Below are 27,138 nucleotides of genomic sequence, written 5' to 3' on the forward strand. Positions count from 1 at the left end.
TTGGTGCTGGGCCTAGAGACGCTGCACAGAGAGGACATGGGCCTGAAGCCCATCCTGGTTCAGCTACTAACCAGCTGAGTTATTTGGGCAAGTCTCTTTCCCTCTCTGAGCCTCCAGTTTCCTCAGATGTAAACTCGGGATAATTGGGTTAAGATAAACCAAAATAAGGCATATTAAGCATCTGGCACATAGTAAGAGGTAGTTCCCTTAGACTTAATTTTCATTTCACATTTATTAAGCACGTACTCTGTGAAGCGCATATCTTTATACTTTACAAATAGCTTTCCCATACGCCATCTCTTTAAACCCATGCAGCATTTTACAGTAGAGGAACTTGGGCTCCAAAATGGGGAGTGACGTCCCCAAAGTCATAGGCAGTGACAGACATGCTTTCTTAAAATAAACTTTTTAAAATTGAACTATAAATATGTGTAGAAAAGTGCACCAATTATCAGTATACAAATGGGTGAATTTTCATACAGTGAGTATACCCATACAGCATCCGCCCCGATTAAGAAGCACTGCAGAAGCACTTCGTGTGGATGCCCAATCCCAGTCCCTTTCCTCTCCTGCCCCTTTTCAAACAGCATCAGTTTAGCTTTGTCCACTGTGTTTGACTTCTTTCACTCGTTATGTTCGTGAGATACAAGCTGTTGCATGAATTTCTACATCATTTGAATATATCACCATCTGTTCATCCATGCCACTCTTGATGGACATTTGATTATTTCCAATTTGGGACCATTATTAATAGGGCTGCTAGGAAGGAACATTCTTTTATATATCTTTTGTTGAACGTGTTATAGAGTATATACCGCTTAGTGTGGAATTGCTTAGGGTATTCATATGCTCAGTTTTAGTAGCTACTAGCAAACAAGTATCCATAGTGGTTGTACCAATTTATACTCTCACCAGCAAAGTGTGGGAATTCCAGTTGCTCCACTGTTCACCACCACTTAGCATTGTCAGTCTTTTTCATTTTAGCCCTTCTGATGGATGTATTGGGTTCGCCAGAGAAACAGACCCAATAGGATGCATATACACACACACATAGGATATATACATATATATCCATATATATATGGAGAGAGAGAGATTTTAAGGAATTGGCTCATGCAATTGTGGAGACTGGCAAGTTCAAAGTCTTCAGGATAGGCCAGCAGACTGGACACCCAGGGAAGAATTGATGCTGCAGTTCAAGTCTGAAGGCCATTTGCTGGCGGAATTCCCCCTTCGAGGGAGGTCATTCTTTTTCTATTAAGGCTTTCAACTGATTGGATGAGACCCATCCACATTATGGAGGGTAATCTGCTTTACTCAAATTCTACTGGTTTAAATGTTACTCATCTAAAAAAAAAAACACCTTCACAGAAACATCTAGAATAATGTTTGACCAAATATGTGGGTAATGTGGCCTAAGTTGATGTATAAAATTAAGTATCATAATGTGATGTTGCTTTCTTGTAATTTGCATTTCCCTGATGATTTATGCGGTTGAGCTCCTTGGCCATTTGGGTATCATCTTTTGTGTTTAAACCTCTTCTCTATTTATACATGGGGTTCTCATCTTGTTCTCATTCGTTAAGAGGAGTTCTTTACACATTGTATATGTTAGCTATTTGTTACTTGTATGTATTGCAAATATTTTTTTCTCATCTGTGGCTTATCTTTTTATACTCTCTATGACTCTTAATAAATAAAAGTTTTTAATTTTAATGTAGTCCAATATGTCAATATTTTTCTTTAGAATTATACTTTTTGTGTTTGGTTTAGTAAATCTTTGCCTATTCCAAAATATTCTCCTCTATTTTATTCTAGAAGCTTTATTGTTTAATCTTCACATTTAAATATTTAATCCACCTGGAATTGATTTTTATGAGTAGAACAATGTAGAGGATCAAGATTAACTATTTTTGCATATGGATATCCAGTTCACTCTGGCTGAAACCTCTGATATAATGTTTTTTTGTTTTAACCTTTTTTTTTTTTTTTTTTTTGGTGAGGAAGATCAGCCCTGAGCTAACATCCATGCCAATCCTCCTCTTTTTGCTGAGGAAGACTGGCCCTGAGCTAATATCCATGCCCATCTTCCTCCACTTTATGTGGGACGCTGCCACAGCATGGCCTGACGAGCGGTGCGTCGTTGCACACCTGGGATCTGAACCCGGGCCGCCAGCAGTGGAGCACACACACTTAACCGCTACTCCACAGGGCCAGCCCCTGATATAATGTGGAATACGAATGATGATAATGAACATTCTTGTCTTGTTTCTGATCTCAAAGGAAAGTTTCTGTGTTTCACTATTAAGTATAATATTTGTGTAGGTTTGGTTTTTGTCATATTTATCAGATTAAGGAAATTCCCTTCAATTTTCAGTTTGCCAAGAGTTTTTGATAATAAACGGATGTTAAATTTTATCCAATGCTTTTGCTGTGATGATTTTACTCCCTTATTCCATAAATAAGATGAATAACATTGATTGATTTCTAAGTTAAACCAACCCTCCATTCTGTAATAAATCCTACTTGCTTGTGACATGTTATCATTCTATATGTTTAATATACCCCTGAATTATATTTATTAATGTTTTGTTTAGACTTTTTACTTCTATATTCATGAGGGAGAATGGCTTATAACATCTTTCTTATGTATTTGGTGGAATTCATTGATGAAGACATCTAGGCATGGATGTTTTCTTTGTGAGAAGATCTTTAGTAGTTATAAGATTATTCAGATTTTCTATTTCTTTTTGAGTCATTTTCAGTAAATTGTGTTCTTCTATGGATTTGTCCATTCCTTCTATCTTTTAAAAGTCCCTGGCAAAAATTGTTCAAATATACCTTCATTATCTTCTTAATGTCTCTAGGATCATAGCATTATCCCCATTCATTCCTGATATTGATAATTTATACATTTTTTTTTCTGATTTGGTCTCGACAATAGGTTATCAATTTTATTAATCTTCAATGAATCAAATTTTGATTTTGTGGATTCCCTCTATTGCTTTCTAATTCTTTTTATAACTAGCTGAGATGGATACTTAAATTGTTGATTTTAAGTCTTTCTTCTTTTCTAATGCAGGCATGTAAAGCTATACATTTTCCTATGAGCACAGCTTTAGCTGCATCACACAAGTTTTGTATGTCATATTTTCATTATCATTCAGTTCAAAATATTTTTGTGTGTGTGGGGAAGATCAGCCCTGAGCTAACATCCACGCTAATCCTCCTCTTTTTGCTGAGGAATACCGGCTCTGAGCTAACATCTATTGCTGGTCCTCCTTTTTTTCCCCAAAGCCCCAGTAGATAGTTGTATGTCATATTTGCACATTCTTCTAGTTTCTGTACGTGGGATGCGGCCTCAGCATGGCTGGAGAAGCGGTGCTTTGGTGTGCGCCCAGGATCCGAACCCAGGCTGTCAATAGAGGAGCATGCACACTTAACCGCTAAGCCACGGGGCCGGCCCAGTTCAAAATATTTTAATTGTAATTTTTATTAGACCTATGGGTTATGTATAAGTATATTGTTTCATTTCCAAACATTTGGAAGATTTAGTTTTTTTTGTTATTCATTTTTAGCTTAATCCCATAGTGGTCAGTGACTATACTCTGAATGATTTCAGTCCTTTGAAACTTTCTGAAACTTGCTTTAGTACCCAGCATGTGGTCTACTTTTGGGAAATATCTGTGTGCATTTGAAAAGTATGTGTATTCTGTAGTTGTTGGGTCTAGTGTTCTATATATGCAAATTAGATCAAATTTGTGAAGTGTCTTATGTAGGTTTCTTAATCAATGTATCCTTGTTGGTTTTTTTGGTCTGTTTGTGCTATGAGTTTGGTCAGATTGTTCTATCAGTTACTGAGAGACATGTGCTAAAAAGTCTCCCACTATAGCTCTGAATTTGTTTATTTGTGCTTTTAGTTCTGTCAATATTTGCTTTATATGTCTTTATCTGTTGTTAGGTGTCTACATATTTAGAATTGTAGTTTGGTAGTTTGACTCTTTTATCTTTAGGAAGTGTTTCTCTTTATCTCTAATGATGCTTCTTGTCATATATTCTCATGGTTAGTGTTTCATGGTATATCTTTTTCATTTTTTTTACTTTCAACCTTTCTTCATCCTTATGTTTATAATGTCTGTTGTAAGCAGCATATAGTTTTTTTTGTAATTCTATCATATATTTTAAGAATCATGAGATATTAATATTATTATTGTTTTATACAGTCAATATTCATTTTGGTTTACTTATATATTACCCTTTCCATTGTTTTTTATTCATTCTTACATATCCATTTTCCATATTGGATTATTTTCCCTCTGCCTGAAGAACAAGCTTTACATTTTATGTTAGTGTGATTCTACTGGTGATGAATTCACTTAGTTTTTGTTTATCTGATATGTCTTTTTTGTAGCTGTATTTTTAAAGTATATTCTTGTGCTGGGTGTCAAATTCAAGGTTGCCAGCTATTTTCTTTTGGCACTTTGAAGAAATTCTATTGTCTTAGGGCTTCTAGTGTTTCTCTTGAGAAGTCAGCTTTTGGTCATATTCCTGCTCCTTTGAAATTAATGCATCATTTTTCCTCTGCCTGTTTTTCAGATTTTCTCTTTGTCTTTTGCTTTTCAGCACTTTTACCATGATTTGACTAGGTATGGTTTTCTCTGCATCTATCCTGGAAGCTTGGGCTTCATAGTGCTTCTTGAATGTGTGATTGTTATCATTTCTCAGTTTTGGTAAATTCTAGGCCATTATCTTCAGCTATTGCTTCTGTCCCGTTCTTTCCTTTCTTTCATGAGACTCCCCTACACATGTTACATCTTTTTACTCTGCTCCATATATCTCTTTTGCTCTTTTCTGTAGTTTCTGTCCTTGTTTCTCTTGATGCTTCTGTGTGGCTGCTTTCTACTGATCTGTATACCAGTTCACTAATCCTCTCTTCAGTACTATCTAATCTGCCTTACTTTAGGCAATTTAGAACTGCCTTGAGTTCTAAATTTCAGTTATTATGTTTTTTGTTTCTGGAATTTCCATTCTGCTGAATTTTCTTCTTCAGAATATTTTCTAGAATGTATTGATCAGTTATTTTCAATCCCATTGTGATAATGGGATTGCAACAACCTTTTCTCTCTCTCTCTCTCTTTTTTTTTTTTTTTGTTATTTGATTTTTGAATCCTGGTGTGCTGGGGAATATTTTTATCTAATACCAGATGTTGTATAATTAAAATTGTAGAGATTATTTGAGGGTCCAGATGATATTATCTTTTTCCACAAGGAATTTACTTTTGTTCCTGGGAGGCAGTTAAGGCAGGGGGAGTTCATACTAAGCCTATCAGGGATTGAGTTGATTTATAGCTTGACTTCAGTCTTTATAAAGGCTGGTATATATCTTGTTTGGTCTTCCTCCTTAGAGTATAGCTCATCAGGTGTCCCAACTTAAAGTCTAGGGCATTTACTAGGGCCTCCTTGGCTGGCCCTGAACTCTAGTTTTTGTGCTTTAAGCCCCATGAGACTGCCTAAAGGTCTGCTCAACTTCTTAGCCTCCAGGCTGCTACTCATAAGCCAGCAATGTCTGGTGGGGAAAGCTATGCTGAGTATTGAGTCATCTCAGAGCTTTTCTTGTCCCTGACATCTTGGCCCCTCAAGGTCTTACCACTTCAGTAGCTCTCCAATTCTTTTGAACAGATTTTTTTTCCTTTTTAATCCAGTGTTTGATTTTTTCTTGGCAGGAGAGACAACAGACCCGACACAAATAGTTCCCCCGGCCAGAACAGGGATGGGGCAAACGTAGGGAACTGCATGTAGCCAGGAGCCTAACACAGTGCCTGACACACAGGCATTCCAAACTGCTTTGTTCTATAAATGAAGAAATAACTGAATGAATGGTCAGATAAATTACAGCAGGGTAAGAGTAGAAGGAATAAAGAGTGAAAATCCCACAAGAACCATCTTTTCCACCAAGACCTTTGCAAAGAGCAAGTCTTCTCCTGTCCTGACTCTTTCTGTTCAGCTCTACCCCTTCCCTACGTGCAGCCTCCTGCTCACACCTCCCACACCTCACCTTCTCCGTCCCCAGGAGGGGCTCATCGTTTGGTCCCTTTTTGTGTCTTGGAAGCCCAAGCAATGTCTTTGGTGTCTGCCAGGCAGGCAGTGGCCTTCTCTGCTCTGTCCTGGCTGCTGGAGAGGGTGACAGTCAGGACTGAGTCTCAAGAATGAGGATGGATGTGAGTGTCCCAATTCCAGTTGGGTGGCTCCGTCAACACAGCTGTTTCTCTTTACTAAGTCGCTTAGTGAAGGCAAACCTTCGTTTCCCGTGGCTATGCACAGGTCAAACTCCTATGGAGAGAGAGCTATGTATTTCTCCTGTTAGCATGGTTGGGCCCGACCTTTAAGAGCAATCCTCTCCCGTCTCCCATCCCGCCTTGTTGCTGCCATTTCAAAAGAAGCCACCCTGATGTTAAGTGTGTTTCCAAGGGATGGCACCAGCTTCCCCACATCAGCTGCACCGGCCTCCTTTGACTTTAGTCTGCTGACAACAGGGGGAGGGAGCTTGCTGGTTCATCCCCCCACCTACATAGCCAGCTCTTCCTCCTGCCTGCAGCGGGTAACCAGCCCTCTGTGCGAGGTGTCCCGCCTCCACGGCTCCACCGACCTGACAGGGCCACTCTCCACCTTTGACCTCACTCTCCCTACTGAAAACTCCTGCATGGCTCCCTGCTGCCCTGAGGACCAGATGCAGCCCTCTTCATGGGCCTCGTGGGGCCCTGGGGATCTGGCCTCTGCCTGCCTCCTCAGCCTCATCTCAGCTCTGCCCTTGGCCTCCAGTGCTACCCAACCTCTTTCGGTTCCTCCAGGTGGGTTATGTGGCCCTTATGTGCGTCCTGGAATAAACGTATGACGAATCACTCGTTTACAGGTGCAACTCCAGGAACCGTGTCTAGTTTGCTCTTCATCAAGTGTTTACTTGCTTTGCCTGTCTCCCTCACCAGACAATGATCTTGATGAGATCGGGGCAATGTTTCTGTTCACCATCATAGCCCCAGCGCACAGCAGCATGCTCAACACATAGCAAGGCCGAAGGCTGCGACAGCCACGTGTTTTCCTCCATACCACCAATTAACTTTTCCTGAACACTTTCTATGAGCCAAATGGATCTGTGCTAAGCATTTACATGGAGTGTGTCATTTAATTCTCACAACCACTCCATGAGATAAGGACTTTATTCAATGGCGCAGGAACTGCTAGCTTCATTTTACGGTAAGGAGGTGGAGGCACAGGAGAGGTTTAGGAGCTCAGCCAGTGTGACCGCAGGAAAATCCTAGAGCAGGGATTCAAACCTGGGCAGTGTGGCTCCAGCATCCACGCCCTTAACCCCGACTCACGACTGTCCCTAACGCAGCATCTATCACACTGTGTGTAGCTCCCCTTCTCCTTCCCTGGAGGGAGCATTGGAATGGCGAACTCTTCAAGTTTTGAGACTTTTTAGTTGCTCAGCTAACATCATCCACCAGGTGGCAGTCACAGCTCCCAGATTAAATTGTCTCTCCTTTTTATCCTTCCCCCCACTCCCGCCCCCTTGACTCTTTTTTTTTTTTATAATTTTATTTATTTATTTTTCCCCCAAAGCCCCAGTAGATAGTTGTATGTCATAGCTGCACATCCTTCTAGTTGCTGCATGTGGGACGCAGTCTCAGCATGGCCGGAGAAGTGGTACGTGGGTGCGCGCCCGGGATCCGAACCCTGGGTCGCCAGTAGCGGAGCATGCGCAATTAACCGCTAAGCCACGGGGCCGGCCCACCCTTGACTCTTGATTGAGGTTTTTGAAAACGGCAGTTGGAGAAAGTGCGTTTCCAATCCGTGTGCACCCTGGGGTGAGTGGCCCTGGCTGCTTGTGCCAGGGCGCACGGAGAAGTGCCAGGCATGTTTGAGGGTGCACCGCATAGGAGGACCAGGGGCAATTGTGTGCGATGCCATTTCAGCCCACAAAAGAGGTGATTTGCTCCTCCCTCTCCCACCCCTCATCAAACGGCTGCAGGAGCTGAGGGAAAACCAAAGGATGCATATCCCTGGTCATGAATTCCATTGGGCCAGCAGCAGGCTGGGGACATACGGTCCTCCAGGAGATAGCCGCAGATGACTATCAGAAAGGGCTTTCCCACCTCGTCTGCACCACAAATGCTGTTTCTTCACTCTCCACTGGTTCTGCTACACGCTTCTGGCAGCTTCCACCACGGCCCTGAGAGTGGAAAGGGTCGGGGGGCTGGAATGGTCCTTGCTGCTAAGCCAGCCCAACTTTCAAAAAGCTAACCCTAGGACTTCTCTGAGAAAGAAAAATGCCCGGGCCAGTTCCATGGCAGGGGGAGGGAGGCAAGAGGGAAGGTATATTTCTTAAAATGAAAAAACTGTGATATGTTTAAAATGGTTACATTAAACTAATAAATGCTGTTAACTCCCTAGATACAACATAACAGAATTATGCTTTTCTCAAGAAATTACAGGAGTTATTCTTAAGACTGGATTCTTTCTGTGTTACAAGCAGAGGGTGTGATAATGGTGCCCAGTGTACCTGTCAGTGGATCTCTAAGGCTACTGTTTAACCTTGAGATCATGTCAACCATCTCCATTTCCTGCTCTTCGTGAAGGAGAGGACCTTGGGGCCCAGGAGGAGCGGACCTAGCCCAAAACTGAGTTTGTTGGAACTAAATGGACGTGAAGACCTTACATTATGGGGAACTGAGAGAGAATTCTCTAGACCTGGGAGCAGGGAAACTGAGCATTCCCTCCCTCCCCTGCTGCCTCACCGCCACTAAACACACACACACACACACACACACACACGCACAGACATGTGTGCACCTAGGCTCCCGGTTTTTGAGCCCCATCTCTAAGACTGATTAAGTTGTCGGTGTCATCCGTCTATCTCATCTTCCTTCTGTACACCCTCTCCAAATTAGAATAACACTTAATGAGAATGAGAGCCTGTTCGTTGTGTCTCAGTGCCACTCATTACTTGTTAAAGCAGGATCTCTGTGCTCTTTCAAACAAGCCAAGAATTTCAATGAGACTTCAGAGGACAGGGAGGGACCTGGGGTAAAGGTCTCCCTTTGTAATGGATACCTCCTTCTGAAGCTTCTGTGTGTCTAGGTAGGATTAGAACAGGCCTTGTTTCCCTCTGGTTTCACGAAGGTTTTGCTTTTGCTGAAGGGTTCCAAGGGACTGGGGTTAGTACTGCAAGTAAAGTGTGTTTCCTCCAAAAATAGTCGAGCATGTGAGATTTTGCCAAAACCCCAGCATTCTCACCTGTCTTCCTCACTCCCCACGTTTCCTCTAACAGGCAGTCCTACCGTGCCCACCTCTCTCCATTCGGCTGCCACCATCCTGGCCCAAGCCACTGCCGTCCCTGGACACCCACCACGGTCGCTCACCGAGGCCACTGCCGTCCCCTCCTAAATGATTCTTCAGCTCCCACTCTTGCTCCTCTACAGTCTATTCTCACACTGTTGCCGGGATGATCACAGGACATGGTCAGTTCCCGTCCCGCGCCGGCAGCTACTGTTCAGTGGCTCTCCATCTAATTTAAGATAAAATCCCCAGTCTCCACCCTGGCTGACAAGGCCCTTCTTTGGCCACTCGACCTCTCTGAAGTCATCTTATGACCCTCTCCCCTTGTCGCTGTGCCCAGCCACACTGCTGTTCCTTGAATATATCAAGCTCAGTCTTTTTGCCTCAGGACTTTCGCATGTTCAGTTCCCTCTGCCCAGAATACCTTTCCCTCAGGTTTCAGCATGGCTTGTTTTTCTCTGGTCATTCAGATCACAGCTTCAATCTCACCTGTTAGAGATGCCTTCTCTAATCTCCCAATTAATGTAGCCCCACTCCCAGTCTCCACCAAATTATCCACTCTTTATTTTTCTCACAAGACTCAGCACTAACTTTTTTTGTTTATGTATGTGTTTACTTGTTGATTGTCTGATTTCCCATTCTGAATGTCAATGCCAACAGGATGGGGACTTTGCTGGCTTTACCCCGCCAATATCCCCAGAGCCTAGAACAGTGCGAAAACTTGTTGGATGAATGATTGAACGAGTAAGGAAACTCCTTGATATAATTCTTCTTTGCAGATTGCCACCTTTGGTGAGCAGACAGCAAGTTCAAAATTCAGATTAGTTAGTGGTTCTGTGAATAATCATAATGCTTTATCTTCATATGCATTATCTCCTGAGACCCTCCCAACCATGCTGAGGATGGGCGTCAGATTTCACTGATGCTCAGAGAGCTGAGATGACTCACAAAATCGAATAGACACACACACACACACACACACACACACACACACATACACACACCCTCCAGGGCTCAAATCCAAGTCTTTGTCTCCAGAATGTAAACGCCAAAAACACAGAGACTTTGCCTGTCTTCTCCCCACAGTATCCTCAGGGCCTCATAATATGCAAATATTTGTTGAATAAGTGAATGAGCAGACTCCTGGACGGAATTCTCTCTCTGAGACTAAGGCAAATTTCTGAAAAATAGCAGATTCCAGCCTCTCACCCTATCTGGCTGGTCTGCTCGGGCGTCAGAGGAGCCAGCTCTTTGCTCCTCCCCGCTGGCCCTGGGGCCTGTGTCCAGCACCTTCCAGTTCAGAGGCGCACCCACACCCCAGCGGACGCTGCTGTCTGGCACCTACACTCATCCTATCCTTGACTCCGAGTTTTGAAAATCCAAGGCTCTTACAGGGACTGAGCTCTTGTTCCTCCAGCATGGTCTGAGAAGCAGCAGCAGTCATGTTCACTGGGAACTTGTCAGAGATGCAGAGTCTCAGGTCCCCCGCGGGGCTGACTCAAAACCTGCATTTGAACAACATCCCCGGGTGACCTTGGGGCACGTGAGCATTGGAGGAATCGAGCTGCCCTTATCAGGCATTCCAATCTCTATTTTGCTTGTGAAATACCTGAGCCTTGGGGCCCCATGAGCTGTCAGCAATCCTGAAGCACAGCAATCCTCTCAGTGGCAATTTTGAGAGCAGGCCTAGAAAAGAGAACCCAAGTCAGGATCCTGTGAGTCACTCCCTCAGCAAACATTTATTAAGCACTTATGATGTGCAAGGCACGTGACAAGTCTTGAGGACACAAATAAGAATAAGATAATATTTGTCTTCTCTCCTCTCCCCAAAAATCAGGTAAACAAATTATATATAGTGATAATTACACATTGTAATAAGTGCTAGTCAGCAGGAGTGCTTCTGATCACAAATAAAGTGTGATGATGTGGCAGGGGGTTTAGCGAGAGTGATCCATCCGGGAAGTGCTCTTGGAGGAGGTGCCGTCTGAGTGAAGTCCTGAAGGCCAGATCAGGAGCCAGCTCTGTTCTGAGTTGAGTTGAAGGAGAGAGAGTGGAGCAGGCCGGGCAGATAATTTCTCACTGAGGAAACAGCGGGGGAGAAAGCCCCACCCCGGGACAAGGGGGCTTGCACTAGAGGAACCAAGAGAGGTCCACGCAGTGTGGCTGGAGTGTGTGGCAGAGAGGGAGAGGAACAGGAGAGGAGCTTGGGGCGGGGGCCAGGGCCAGACCGTGCAGGGCCTGGGGGCACGGAAAACAAAGGCAGAGTTTGTCTCCAGGACCAGGGGAAGCTGTTGGAGCGTGGTTTCAGCGAGGCAATGGCAAAGCTAGATTTCTGTCCCACTCAGAAGGAGCTGCAGCAGGGCGAGGTGGCAGCAGGGAAGTGACAGTGAGGGGCTCTGCTGTGGCGGGCTGGGTGCTGGGCCTTCACCTAGTTTGATCCTCACCACCGTCCTGGGAGGTCAGTATCACTGTCCCCTCCACACAGAGGTGGCAGGTGAGTTGGATGGTGTAGGGAATATGTCAGAGAGGGAGGGGACTTCCCAAGGTGGTCACAGCCAGCAACGGCCAGGTCTGGGCCAAGAATGGTCATGATAATGGGAGTCTCTAGTGGTTACCGTTTAAGTGCTTGTCTCGTGATTGCCTCGTTTATTCCTCCCTCAGCCCAATGATGGATGGAGACATTATTATTTGCTAATGACGAAGATATTATTATTTGCCCCTTCTCATGGATGAGACAACCGATACCTTAAGTTACCTAATGTGGCCAAAGTCCCCCGGCCAGAGGTGGCAAAGGGACAGAAATCCTGGGGTCTCGCCCCAGAGCCATGTCCCTAACCCCAGTGACCCCTGTCTTTGGGATATGAGCCCAACTTTGCCTAACTTCAAAACCCACGTCGCCTCTGCTATCCTACACCGTGCCTGGGTCCTCCTTCCCCTACGTTTTGCCATTTATAAGGGAAATTGTTGAGGAACTGAAAACCCTATTTCCTCAAAGGCAATATAACTGAGCTGTCAGCTGAGGGACACGAGGCCTCATTTCCAGCTCCCACCCCCCTCTTCCTGCTTCTTTCCTTAGAGAGAAAGATTCTCTGCTCATCTAAATGTCTCCGGAAAACCAGGGACCCAGGACACAGTCCCTTGAAGTTTGTGTGCAAATTGGTAGCACAGCCTCAAACCCTTCGCTGCAGTGTTTGGTTCCCACCGCGGCAGGATCCTGTTCCTAGGGTGGAAAGAACCATAGCATGAAGGGGCGCAGCAGCAGTGGGCGCTTGGCCCGGAGTCTCGAGCTTTCTCCGTCACCATGGCAACGCCAGCAGGCTGGGTGGGGTCGAACCGTGAGAATGCACAGGAGAAAGATGAGGTGGAAAGAGGAGCAGAGGGTTCCTACACACTGCACAGTGACCCTGCTGCCCACTCCTCCCCAGTCCAGCACAGGGACGGCACTTTGTAAGTGCATAGATAATAACAATAGCAACAGCAACAGTCACTATGATGCTACTAATAATGGTTAACACGTGTTGAGTACTTACTCTTCTAGACGCGGTGCTAACTGCTATCAGAAATAGACTAAGACAATCATATAGACACCAACTTCTGAAGATTACAGAGCTGCACTCTCTACATGTCATTCAAAGGAAAACATATAAAATAAGTATAATGGAAGCCAAGAAAGATTCCAATTTCCCCTCCTCATGGGGCACTATAGCATCACTGCAAAATGGCCTTGCCCTGGGGCAGAGATGAGATTGTGATCAGGAGTGTGCAAGGCTGTGTGCCCAGCAATGGGGGGTGCATGTGGTGGGAGGTGCTATTGGTTTCTGGACGAAAAATTGCATTTGATGATTGAATTCCCCTTCCCTTCTCTTCCTGTTCTTCCCGCTCCTCCTGCTCTCAGCCTTAACCCACCCTCCTTCCCCCACTCTCTGACACCCCTTGGGGAGGGCTGCCCATCCTGACGTAAGTAGGACACCTTAGGGGACTGAATCCCCATTTGCATCCCTCCCAACTTTAAAATTTCGTGTTTAGTCTTTGTTAGATTTGAGTTCTTTGGGTGGCAAAGAAAAAGGAAGTTGCTGATGACTGTATTTGGCTGTGGCCTTAATATCTCCCTCTGAAGGACATTTTGCTGCAAATCTATGTTCAAACATTCTAAGTCGGTTCTTCCAGGCTCTGCCGAATCACATCTGTTGAGGAACAGCTGTTCAGGCTGTGGCAATGAGCAAAGCTGTGCCTTCCAGAGCTCCGGTGCTCTAAAAATGGCAAACCCTTCTTCTCTTTCTTTTTTTAAATATATATATAAAATCAGGAATATAAATTCTCTGAAGAAATCTATTTTCATGATTCTGACATCTCGGTCCAGAAGTAAAACATCCAAGCGCTGTTTTAAAATTCACCAGAAAAATTCATCAGTGAGAAAGCCTCTCCCTGCTCCTTTGGATTTCAGGACTATTTTTGTGAGATGACAGAGATCGTGCAGAGTCTCAAAGGATGAGTGCGTGAGCAGAGGCTTGATTTCTATATAGAACATGTTGTTTAATTATAGTTCTATAGAAAGAAGTAAAATCCTTTCTCCTTGATGGGATTTTCCTTGAATCCGAACAAAAACAAAGCCAAAAACTTATGTATACATGTATATATGGATCTAAATCTGTGTGCCTGTCGTCTGCCTACCTACCTACCTATCCACCCGCTCATCCACCTATCCACCTAGCCGTCCATCCTCCATCTACCCATCCTCCACCCTCTATCCATCCATCTACGCACCTAGCGAGCTGGAATCCTTTCTGGGCTCCCATGTGATTTTGGTTGTTGGGACACTTCTTAGTTCTCTGACAATTTAGGGGACGACGTAACTCCCACAAGGAATAGCTATCATGTTATCGTTAAAGACATCCTTGTCAAACCAATTAAAGGGACATGATCTTTTGATGGGTTTCTAAAATGGTATGCATCCTTTCAGTATAACTTCTTGATGATTTCTTAGTCGATGCAGGGGGAAAATGAAATTTTAATGAAATTTCTCTTTCTTTGGTTGGAAACTTGTAGGAAGTGAAGTGAAACAGGAGCTGGAATCTGTGTGCCTGGGTTTGAATCCTGGCTTTGCAGGAATCCTGTGTGCAGGATTGCATCTTGGGTAACCTTTCTGACCCTTGGCCACCTTAAAATGCCCATACAAACAGTGCCTAGCTCCTCAGGGTGTGGGGAGGTTGAAAGAGGAGAAGCCTATGAGCACAGTGCCTGGCACTTGGCAGCACTCCATCAATGCTAGTAGTTATTGTTATCATTCTCACTCCCAGAACTGTTTGTGTTTCTGGAATTTCGGGGTTCACAGTACTAGAGAAAAGGGCCCTCCTTTTTCCTTGTTTCCTGCCCCAAACTGATGTGTGTCTTTCCCTGGTGGGGGAAGTCAAAGAGAAAGGATATGCGCTAAGAAGTCTGTAGTTCCTCAAAATGAATAGAAATGACATTTCAACTCCCTTGCCCCTACTCCTGGAAATGTACACCCAAGTCTGGCCACTGAACCATAGACACACATTCACAGGAGGCCAGTAAGGCAGAAAAGAATTGCAGAGATGGACCTGAGCCCCCCGGGCTTGACAGACTGAAGACCTTCCATCTGGCCTCCTTCCCTGGCCTCCAGTACCCAACTCTGTGACCTTGAGCGAATCCCTTAACCAAGAGTCCCTTCTTAGGGAGCAGGTGGCTTTATTATAGAACTTAACACTCACAACTCATGTTCTTTCTAGCAAATTCTTTTCATCATCCTATTCTATACTTTCAAATATGATACCTTGCACCCAGATTAGGTTTAAGAATGAAACTTTTGGGGGCTGGCCCAGTGGCACAAGCGGTTAAGTGTGCGCGCTCCGCTGCGGTGGCCCGGGGTTCACGGGTTCTGATCCCAGGCGCGCACCGACACACCACTTGGCATGCTGTGGCGGCGTCCCATATAAAGTAGAGGAAGATGGGCATGGATGTTAGCCCAGGGCCAGTCTTCCTCAGCAAAAAGAGGAGGACTGGCAGATGTTAGCTCAGGGCCGATCTTCCTCACACACACAAAAAAAGAATGAAACTTTTGTTTTAAAAACAAAACCCAACTTTTTTTCTTTTTTTAAATCCTGTCCTTTGCTATTCCAGTGGCAGTGAGGTTTAAAGAGGAGGAATGTGGGATTTGGCGGATGGGGATTGGAATCCAGGCTCCACCACATACTAGCTGTGTAGACTTGCAAGTCACCCAACGGCTCTACGAGACAGGTGCGTATTCCGGTCAGCACCTCCGGGGGTGTTACCCATGCTGATGTATGTAAGTGTCTGACACACCACAGGTGCTCAGCAATTACTAGTTTCCTCTTCCAGAACCGAGCCGTTCCGTCACGTCACTGCGGAGTTGGGAGAGCCGAGGGTCGCCTGACAGGAGGCCGTTCCACTTCCTCCCGCAGCAGGTCTTTGGGGTCCACCCTTCGAGCAACAGTGAACCACACTCGGGGTGCTTCACTTCTCCCTCAAACATGAGAGGGGCACTATGCCTCCATGCGTCCAAACGAGGAGACTTTGGGGCTTTACTGGATCCTGCCTGAAGCCTTTCATGCAGCTTAACGGATTCATATCACCACCAGTTCTCTTCCTGGGTGAGTTATTTCAGCACAAGTTCTAAATGCCCTGTCGCCTTTAGTGAGTTTGCGGGGAGGGGGGGGGGAGGTTGTTCCTGGGTATGTTTGGTTCTTTTCTCTCTCCTTTGGTGTTGGGGGGTTGGGGTGGGAAAAGAGTTGAAAATAATCTCTTTAAAATGGTGACATTTGCTTGACCACGGTGACATTTTTATGGTATCGAAGCCCTGCTCACAGAAATGGAGCTCCACTGAGAAGGATCAGGAAAGCTCAGGCTCAGCTCTTAGCATTTGTGTTCACTGATTCACCACCCTCCACCCCCATCCACCCACAGGCAGTTTTTCACTGACACTTAATCAGATTGTACGCAGTAGAGAACACTGGCGGTTTGCGCACACACTGGATTTGGACGCTGCTGTTCATTTTTAACTTCCTCGAGACAAATTGTACTTTTCCAACTCTGGCCACCACACTGAATCACAATAAGACACTTTTTCCAGCCAGCCAACAATGACACCCAATCTGACTAGAAAAAGATTCTAACTTAAAATATCCCGACAAGACTCAGGCCTGCCAAAACAAAATGTTCTCTAATAAGAGAGACTGAATTGGTACTGCTAGACAAAGAGTTCCTAGGAGGGCACAAATGTTCATTTTCTGAATTCTTAGAGTTTATTCAAACCCTGTGGTCCCTATTCTCAGAGCATGGGGGGTGGTGCTGGAGGATTTTGCAAAGGAAAATTTTTGTGGGAGGGAAATGATATGAATTATTAGAAAGAATGCACAGCACGGAACGGCAGATTCAAAGCACAGGTTGCTTGTGTGAAGTGGTATTTGGGGCCCTCGTGAGAAGTAAGGGCTGATCTGAGCCAGTGAGTGGCATCACCAAAATAGCTTTGCAAGGTGCTCCTCATTCTGCAGAGCAACTTTTCTTCTTTTTTCTTCTGGGGTGGGAGTAGAGGAAGAAAGGAATTAAGGAGCTGAATTGGGAATGGGACAGGGGTCAGAAGCTAGGCAGCTATGTAGAACCCCAGCAAAGTTAAATGCAGACAATGGCAACAGCTTTGGATATGACTGAGGGACAGGACCAGGAACCTGGCAGGCCAAACAATAAAGTGGGGTTCTAAGGCTTCCTGACACCAGTAAACACGCTAAAACATAGAGCAGTGTATGCCTCCCAGAGTATGTTCCATGGGATCCTGTGTTACCTGTAAACAGACTATAGTCAAAGAAATTTACGGGGGAAACACTTTCAACAAAGTTAATAGGTTTCTTCACTATAGAATTTCTCAAAGCCTTACCTATTTTGACTTCCCAAGGAACAGGGTGCCTTATTTTCTACACTTATTTAATGGCAGAACTTTTTATTTTTTGTCCTTTCTTGTGGTAAGTACTATCTTAGTGCTCTGAAGATCATAATTTGGAAACTAAATATTAGAGTTTCTTGCTTATTATTCTGTCATTAGACAGGGAAAAAAAATTACCTTTTAAATGTTTTTAACTCACTTCATTGACATCTTCATTGTTCCTTAATTTTTAAAATCAAGAATTTACTTTCCCTGATTTTTGATCGGATTTTAAGGGTGTATTTCTAAAGGTAAAAAAAAAAAAAAAAATCCCTAAAAAAATTCTTTATTTTCCTTCTGAACTGGGTGTGGATACAAACCTATTACCAAAAGAGGTTATGAAATAACTTGATTAAGGATGGTTAAGAATGGAGTAGAGAACTTTCCTTGTTGGGAGGGTTTAGGTGAACTGCCTGTGACTCAGGAAATGCAGCCCAGACAGCCTCTCACACCCTCTACAGATTCACCACTCTGTGATTTAAACACCAAAAGTATTATTTCAAAATACAGTTGTAAATAAATATTTCCTGAAATGAAGAAACTAAATCTACTCATGTCCTTTTTTTCCTCTCTCCTACAGTGTTGAAACTACCCCAGAATGCCTAGGGATAAGGCAGAGGGGGAATCAAGCGCCACTCACACCTCCAGTACCCCGAGGCTTCCTCAGATGCCCTGCCCTGCACTGCGAACATAAGTTTTGCCTATTACCAGCCAAAGCTTCTGTAAGCTTCCGGGGGGTCCTAAGCACTGCTGGTTCAGCCCGTGCCCTCAGGCACCACTGCAGATGGAAGAGTTGCATGTTAGGAAAGACCATTCAGAAGCGAAAGCCCTCTACAGGCCATTTGTCTCAGGACAAGAACTGCGGCTTCTAGTCTTAAGAACACCATACCCAAGGTAAGAAAGAGAAATTAAATTTAACAAAACGGGATATCCTCAGTGTTACATTTCATATCATAGTAAATCTTAAGCTAAAAGTTTGAACATGCAATTTAAAATATAAATACTAACATCACAGTACGCGTAGTCCACACGATTAACAGACCAAATCAAAGATAATCCTTTCGCTTCGCATGCTACAGATTAAAATCCCAGAGGCCACATCCTGTGATGTCAGGATCTAGGGAGGAACTGGGGCTTAAAAGTTAAGAGAGACTTGTTAACCAAGATCCTCTTGTAGAGTGGCCAAAAATCAAGGCTCTTCATTGACAAAGACCCAAAACTAAATCTCCCAAATACTGACCTTGCCTATTAAATAAACATTTGTTCCCTTTTATTGGACATTTGACCTTAAGCAGGTGACTCAACGCTCGGATCCTGGGCTTAGGCCTTGCACACGTACTGAAGGCTGCAAATAAAAAGATCTCTGCAGGGCAGCATGTGAACTAACAGTGCAGGCCAAAGACACAACACACCAATCTCTGTGGCCTTACGTGAGCAATGCTCACTTGCCACTAGGACTCACATGACTAGACATCTTCTCATATCGGTTTGTTCTGCCTTGGCCCAAGAGAATATTCCTAACATTTTTTAAATGTTATATTCCCAACCATGGAAGCATAATCTACTTATGTTGAAAATAAATAAGTATATTAAAAGAAAGCTGAGTTAAAAGTTTTATTCATTCAACATCTCACATTACAAATATTTAAAAATTATATGCATACTGGTATAAATAGTCATTTGCAAACTATTTAATAACATTAATTTTCCACTAGCACTTCAACAAATGAACTCTTTTAAAAAAGGAACTGTGTTATATAACTTAAGAGTAGAACATACAAAAATAGGAACTTAACGTGAAAATGACTTTAATAAAAAATGAATTACCCTTATTTAAAATGCTATAATAAATACTACAACCTCCCCATACACAGTAAAAACTATATGGAAATTCAGCCAAGTAGTACAATTAACTGACATACTTAAATAACTTTTCCTTCTGATAATATGAGCAATACACTGGAAAAAAAAAACACATTAGGGATTAGTAAAAACTAGACACCCACTTGCTAAAAGTTTCACTTCCAAAAAATATAACAAAAATCTGATGAAAATTATAAAAACTAATTATACTTTAAATTTTAAAAATATAAAAAATAAAACAGTTGAATACAATATTGTCCCAATTCTTACAATGCTATCAATCACAGTAGCTTTAAAATAAGATAATAAAATAAAGCAAATGACCAAAACCTCTTTTATTCCATTTTTAAAAATAATCTCAAATTTACATTAGTAGAAAGATTGATTTCTGATTCTTTTCTTTAGAAACACCAGCAAGAAAGAGGATTACTCTTAACAGTAGAAAATGACATTTTTAAATGTCTGCAATTAAAAACAAAGAATTACACTGCAAAGATCTTTCAAAAGTTTGAAATAAGTATTGCACATAACTTGAAGTTAACTTGCCACAATTCATCACATTCAAGTTTTAAATCACCTTTTAACAGAAGATTCAACTCTTCAAAACAAAAGGGGTGCATTATCAAGTCTTTCCAACAGCACTCTCATAAAATGCTAAATTCATTCACTGCAAGTTTTATTTTGCATTCTGCAGAGGTCTGTGTATGGAGAAGTATATATATTATACCAAAGCGGGGGGACCCGAGGGGGAAGGAAAAGGGTTCCTTTACATAGAAAATAATCAGAAACACTTTATTTTACATTGCAAAAATAACCATGTAATTACTCTGTAACTACATTGTAAGTACATGGCTGATGCCATGCTAGTGCGCTAGAACTACATGCTTGGTAAATTGAAGTGATACCCTAAAATCTGTAAACTAGTTACATGTTAATTATGTTTTGAGTTACATGGTAACTCCCAACTACAATCCCATGTAATCTGAAGGACATGTAATCAATAAAGTTCAGAGTACTAGATAATAATTGTTTATGCCCTGTAAATTGAAGTGTAACCAAATAATCTGTAAACACGCTTGTCACACAATCACAAGTAAATATTAGTAGAATAACAATTTCTTACATTAGTCATGCATACTAACATTACACACCTGTCCCATGGCAGGCTATTTTTTTTTCTTTATGTATAATTTAAAAGAGCAGACATCTCTGAATCACACACTTAACATCAATTTATTAATATTAAAAATGGCTAAACATTCACCAAAAATGTCTGCGTTATGAATAATTTTAAAAACTGAGTAAGAAGCTGTAGACAATTTTGTTATTTTAAATTTCTACCCTATGCTTATGCAGTTAGTTTTTTTTTTTTTTTTTTAGGAACTACAGTGTTATCTGTCATTTTCATGCGAATTTTTTTCATTACTTGTGACTTTACATAGACTATTTCTTAAATTATAGGTACACCAATAGCTGGTGCTGGGGAAGGATGTTTAAGCAACATGCTTTCTCTTCTCTGCAGACTCTAAAATAGCATTGCCAGTGCACAACATTCATAATTTAAAATGTATGCAGAGCACTGAAATGTATAAAAAGCAGAATATAAGAAAATAAAATTTATTAAAATTATTTATATTAAAAAATGAAGTATATGAAGATCTCTCAGTAATAAAAGTACAAAAAGCTACTCTTTGCAATATGAAAAATTGAGGTATTGCATAAAGAGATATCCCGTCAGTGAAAAGTGTGCCTAAAAATGTTCACTGTTGGAAAAACAAGATATACAAAAGTAGTGCATAACAAATATACATTATGTGCATGACAAAATAAGTTAGCTACAAAAACACTGTACCGAAATTCAGCAGGTCATGTACAAAGGGAAAAATTATTCTTCAAAGCTAGTTCTCAAACAGTGTTATTTCTTGTTAACTCATCACACCTGTTTACTGAGTAGGAACAGCACAATAGCACACCCCAAGCCACCTACAAGCACTGAAAAGAATAAAAAGAGGCAAATGAATATTCCAATTAGAATTATGTAGTTCAGGAGAAAAGAAAAAAAAGTCCCTGACCAGCTACACAAGAGCACCCTCCAATCACACGACTGCTTTCAATACTTGCAGGGAATTCCTCAAAAGCAGCTCCCTTTCTATGTTTGACTATTCGACAGCAAATGCCTCCATTTTGACCTTTGGAACTTAACAGGTATATAGTTCGTTAAAGCCTGTATTAAAAATAAAGGACTGCTTTTCCTAAAGATAGTCAGTAGGGGTCATGAGCCAGGTGGTTCCACCCTAGTGCTGGGGCAAGTCTTTGGTTTTGAAGGATCCAAGATGGTACTATTAGGTAGCACAACTAGCAAGATTGCCATTAGATTTTTTCTTTAGTTTTGCAGACTGATAATAATCCTTTTAATGGTGGATAGGGCATTTAATAAGAGAATGTCAATTAAAATAAAAGTTACTTCCATTACCAGGGCTTCAAGAGACTATTTTAAATTTACCCCTGAAGCATACTGTTCAACACATAATAACGCCTTTCAAAGCTAGAATTTTATTTATAATAAAGCATGCATTACTTGATGAAGTTGGCACTTCAAACACTGACTATGTCCCATGCTAAGTTGTGAAACTGTAATGTTATTTTATTTTATAGGAAGAGTAAGATAAACATACGCACCTTTGCACAGATTTACACAGTTACTTAGTTCAACAGTGCAAAACACTTTGCAACTACTTAACTTTTTTTTTCATTTTCTATGTTACAACTAAATTACAGGATACCCAAAGTAACTTTAAATCTAAAAGTAAGCCAATTAGCAGCCAATTTGTATGTTGGTTTTGTCTTCCAGTTTTGGCTACAAGTGTACTATAACACAAAATCAAAAATGATATCCTTGAGGTATCTCTAGATCTGGTTTGTTTTTTTTAACGTCAAAATGGAGAGCAAAGGCTGACACCTAATGAGTGTTAGTAAATTAGGATATAGAGTTTATATATAACATCAAAAATAAAATTTATACCTTTGTTCTTCAGGAGAGGAAATGCTAGTTTTCCCACCAGTTGTCATTAATTCTAGCTTTGGTAGGTTTCCTGGGGCTGTGACCAGATAAGTAAGTTTAAAAATAAATAAGTGCACTCCCCTCAGTACTAAATTTACCCAATTTTTACATTCTAAATTTTAAAAAGTGTTTAAAAGAAAATAAACCTAGCTCTGCCTATTTTACTATTCTTTTTCTGATGTGGTAGTAACTCGGAGGCATATGAAATGATATTCAGCCTCTAAACCCTTAAGATTAGTTATAATGCTGCTTCAATCTTGCTCATGCATTTGTGTTTGCTTTAACATGCTCTTTCTCGTTAATAATTGTTAACTTCCTCCACTGCTGTTGAAAGAATAAAAAGGGGATGAAAAAAAGAGAGAGGCAAAAAAGATGAAAGAAAAAAAAGGAAAAGGCCAAAGCACTTCCCTGGGGGAGAAACTGTGTCAGGATAGACTGATAGTGTTATTGTCGCATGGTTATTTGAATAAAAGTAGTCTTATATGTTATATCATTAACAATAATTTAATTAAAAACCCAAAATACTCTATTGTTTCACTTCTCTTTTAATATTTCTCTCTCTCCTCTAAGAAAATGTTGCAGGAAGTTTGGATCCTCTTGGTCTCCAGCAAAACAAGAGAATAAAACTTCCATGCAACATGATGGCAATATGAAAAAGGAGTTCATACATATTGTTTTCAGTGACACAAGAATCTACAAAACACCTATATTATAGGTCATTCTTTTCATTATACTATTGTTAAGTTAACAGACTGCTACAAAAGGACATGCCAGCGTGAAGAGGTTGAGGAAGGGGTCAGAATTAACAGAAGAGTGCACTTATTCTGAGGCCTGAAAATGAGCACTGTAGTTATCCTTTAGTTCCAGCGGAATGAAATATGTCGAGGACGGTCACCGCCTTCCTTCACCAGGGGCTTGTGGAATTCCCTGCCAGCACGAGAATGAATAGCAGCCCAGCAATATTCACAGTAATACTGCAGACAGGTAACATTAGCACAGAAAAATGGAGCAAATTTTCCTCCACAACGGGCCCCCTGACATTCATCACACAGCTGATCATCCAGGACATATGGCTTAACTTCCACCTGCAATCAAAAATAAAAGTAGTTTACATTTTTCAGTGACTGGACCAAGCAACTCCTATGGTGTGTGTACATTTCCACCCACTGTCGGAAGGAATCTATGCCAAGGTGCCCAAAAGGAAGTGTCGATAATTCTTTTACTGAAATTAAGATACTCCATCTTTTAAGAATCTGGTAAGGTTTTTATAACCATCATTTTACATTTTTGTCCTATTAAATAAATTTTTCAAAAGAAAAAAGGATTCTATCAGAAATAATAAAATGAAACCAACTGTTTAGACTAGAACAGTATGAGATTAAATAGACAGGAGAGTTTTCATAGACACAAACCATCATTTTAATTAGAGGATCTGGATTTCTGCATATGCAGAATTATAAATTAAGCAAAATCAACTACGAGCTTTCCAGTTCCACAAAGTAGCACTTCAATATTCAAATCAGAGAGAAGATGCCTGACATCTGCATCACAAGCTTCAAAGCTGTAGTAAAGCCTGGGTCATGGTTTCTATTTACAGTGAACACATCTTGGGTTATAATCACAAACCTGGAACACTGGGAAAACGAGACGCAGCCATGGTACTCACAATCTAAAGCCCTGCTTTGTTCTTTGTCAGTCAGTAAGAATGGTTTACTTCAGCCTAAAATGTGAATTTATAAAACTGGGCCTGTTCCAGTGTTCAATAGGCCAACCTGTCATTTGAGCCTCTTGAGCATTAAAAATAACCTGGCTATTAATTCACCAGTGAGAAAGAGTTGGTTATTTTTAGTCGTGGAGAGACTCATGGTTGAAATCCCTTACACCAGCCTATCACTACACTGGTGCCATCCAGTTCTGACAAGGAATCCTGACAAAGGTTAGCTGTGAACAAAAGAAGAGTGACATGGAAGGCAGAAAGAGCAGATATAACGAGAGCACTAGGCTTCTGGCCCTGAGGCCATTCATAACATCTACAGAGTGGCAAGAACACTGGTCAAAGAATTTGATCATACAGGAATACAAATTAAGTCTGAATTTCTAATGACTAACCTTACAACTCTGAAACCTATGTTGGAATGAAGCAGTGAGGCAGGAGAGACTGTTTACTCAAATGTACATATTTTTTAGTGTGAAGAAAAAATAAGTAGGCATGTTAATGTACACTGCAACTTCCCCCTGTAATCTTGCCCCCTTCCTCCATGTTTATAATAAAATCTACACCTTTCTCTTTAATATAGTCACAGTATAGTATGATGCCACTATGATCTTAAATGTTATACTGCTTCTGAAATAGAATATACCTGATATGAAACATTAGCACTCAGTGTAAACCACTAGGTATTGACTTGATAGTTTCTACATCTTGAATTGGGAACAGCTCAGTGCAATCCATCAATCACAACTTTTTTAAGCACAGTGCCTCAGAGTGTAGGGATATCTAAGTCAGTCCTAATACAAGTGCGAGTCTGCCATGACATAAGGAACTGACACCAGAATATAAATCAACGCATTGCTTCTTTCATCAAGAAGGTCTTTCTATGAAGAAAAAAATGTCAGCTGAGTCAAACACTGTGCTTACTAATGTATTTGATTCACATTCTGGTGTAAATTCCTATCTCACCACAAACCAGTAACAAACTCTTTGCCGACTGGCAGTCGGTTCACAGGCTACACTTTGAGCAGTATTGGTGTAAGATAGAGTTCTATCTACCAGAACTAAACTTTTGAGGACAGGACTTCTTGTCCTGGGCACTAAAACATTTGTTGAATGCATGAAACACAAAGATAAGAAATAAATCTATGAATACAAAGAAATAAGACATATAATGGAACATACAATTTCACATACAATACATTAGAAAACAAAGGAAAGAGCTATCTTTGGGGTTTTCTCCAGCCTTTGATTCAGAGGATAAACCCAAACAAAGAGATATTTAAAAAGTGCTGAAAATAATGCTAAATAATTACTACCAAATTTCAGGTGGTAGAATAGACTACAAATGGAAAGACTGTGATTTCTTCTACTTAATCTGTTACAGTGAAATATTTCTAAGACACGCAGTCCAAGAAGTGAATTTATTCAATCATTTGTAACACAGTACATTGGAAAATAGGGCTTGTGGAGGTATTCATGATGTCCCAGTATTGAAAAAAAAAAAAAAAGTCAAGAGATCTCAAGGGCATTCATGTTTGTATACTCAGTATAATATAGTACAAAGGATTTGGTAAATATTTATTGAATGACTGACTAACTTAATAAATGGATGGATGGAGGTGATAGCGTAGGAAAGATGACATTGACTCAAGTAAATTGATTACAGTGTTCTGGTTAGGCTATTCAAAAAACTAAGAGATCACAGAAATTCAGAGGAAATTCCTAGATGTATTATGGAGCATACATCTAATTGGTCCTATAGGCCTAAGTGTCTGCTGTCAACTTATTGTCATATAAAATTCCCCCAGTCCAATCTTGGTAATGGCACATTTAGAGGGCCATTTCTAGAACTTTCCAGGATGCAGTCTAGGACTTACCCGTTTATCTATCTCTCCATGCTGCAGCTGAACAAAGCGGGCACTGATAGCAGCTATGTAACTCTGTTGATTAGAGAATGCGACTCGCCCAGCTCCTTTTGGGTATTTCAGCTCAGGGTCGGTATCAATCCCAGCATAGCACACCCCTCCATACAGCCGATCCATTATCATCGCAAGCTCCACTGAATAAGAAAGGATCAAAGGGGGTAGTTGAAATTGGGAAAATCCATTTGCCTCACCAAAGGCTTCATCAAAAGCAGTTCACCTAAACTCTGAGCTCACAACATCATAATAATTATTAAAATCAAACTTGTTATTACAACCAGTTGTGCACCATGTTCATCTTTAATCTTTTAACTAAGAGCAGGGGCTCTGCTGGGTGTTTTACATATGTTTTCTTTTAATCTTCACAATAGCCCTATGAAGTAGTAGTCATTTCCTGAGGAAACTGAGGCACAGAGAGGACGCTCAATCTGTCCAAGGTCACAAATGAATAAGTGATAGCACTGGGCTTGGCACCTGGGTCTGTCTGCTCTGTACAACATTGCTGCCATATATTTACCAGTCAACAACGTATTGCTTCACACAGAGAATCATTTGAACACTAGAAAACTGATTGGTAGACTCTTTGTTTGGGGGGTCCTTCTAGCTTATCTCCATCAAAACCTTGTCACCTTTCCCCACAGTCTAGCTATTTGCCAATTTTTGATATAAAAACTTGAAATAATGAATGTATCTTCTTCTCTACGAAATGTTACAATTTTGAAACTGCATTCTTGTTCATTTTATGTTCTTTATCTCACTTATACTATTAAACCTCAAATTACTTGAAGTTGGGGATGTATTTTTTCTGTAAGTACTGCTCTAAAAGCAGATGCACTGCTGAGAACCCTATTATATTTCAGAGCTCAGTAAATAGCTGTTGAGCAAATGAGGACATGGAAACAAACACTGAATATCTCAATACATAATCTATTCTTGAAGAGATTGTTTTCAGATGATGAGGATAGCGATGACGACCATTAGCATTGTAAGACACCACACTATGCACTTTGCATTGGTTATCTCATTTAATCCTCAAAGCAACTCAATATAAAGTAGATGCTTATTGCTCCATTTGACAGATGAGGAAATTGAAAATTAGAGAGATTAAGTAAGTTGTCCAAGGTTACTCAGCTATTAACTGGGAGCAGAATACATGAATTCAAACCCACACACTTTGCTTCTAGAACTCTCACTCTTAGACATTAACTCAAATGCTTACGGAGAATTTATCCTGAAAAATCTTTATATTTCTTATGCTAAAGGATAAAGAGGGGTTTTTGTTTGTTTG

At 41.3% G+C, this 27,138-nt stretch overlaps 1 protein-coding gene across 4 annotated transcripts in view; it reads right to left on the reverse strand.

Moving 5' to 3' along the window:
* Positions 1-18,890: 18,890 nt before the first annotated feature.
* Positions 18,891-27,138, reverse strand: part of CPEB4 (cytoplasmic polyadenylation element binding protein 4) — a 63,008-nt gene continuing 54,760 nt past the window's right edge. For all 4 annotated transcript variants that reach the window (XM_087429400.1, XM_014786098.2, XM_087429402.1 and 1 more), the window contains 2 exons: positions 25,806-25,987; positions 18,891-23,299 (listed from right to left, as the gene is read on the reverse strand). In XM_087429400.1, the coding sequence (XP_087285526.1) occupies positions 23,072-23,299; positions 25,806-25,987 (410 nt within the window). In that variant the 3' untranslated portion in view covers positions 18,891-23,071. The remainder of the gene's footprint in view (positions 23,300-25,805; positions 25,988-27,138) is intronic.

This window comes from Ceratotherium simum, chromosome 4 (assembly GCF_057802395.1).
Source record: "Ceratotherium simum simum isolate JZ-2026a chromosome 4, ASM5780239v1, whole genome shotgun sequence".
NCBI classification, from domain to species: domain Eukaryota; kingdom Metazoa; phylum Chordata; class Mammalia; order Perissodactyla; family Rhinocerotidae; genus Ceratotherium; species Ceratotherium simum.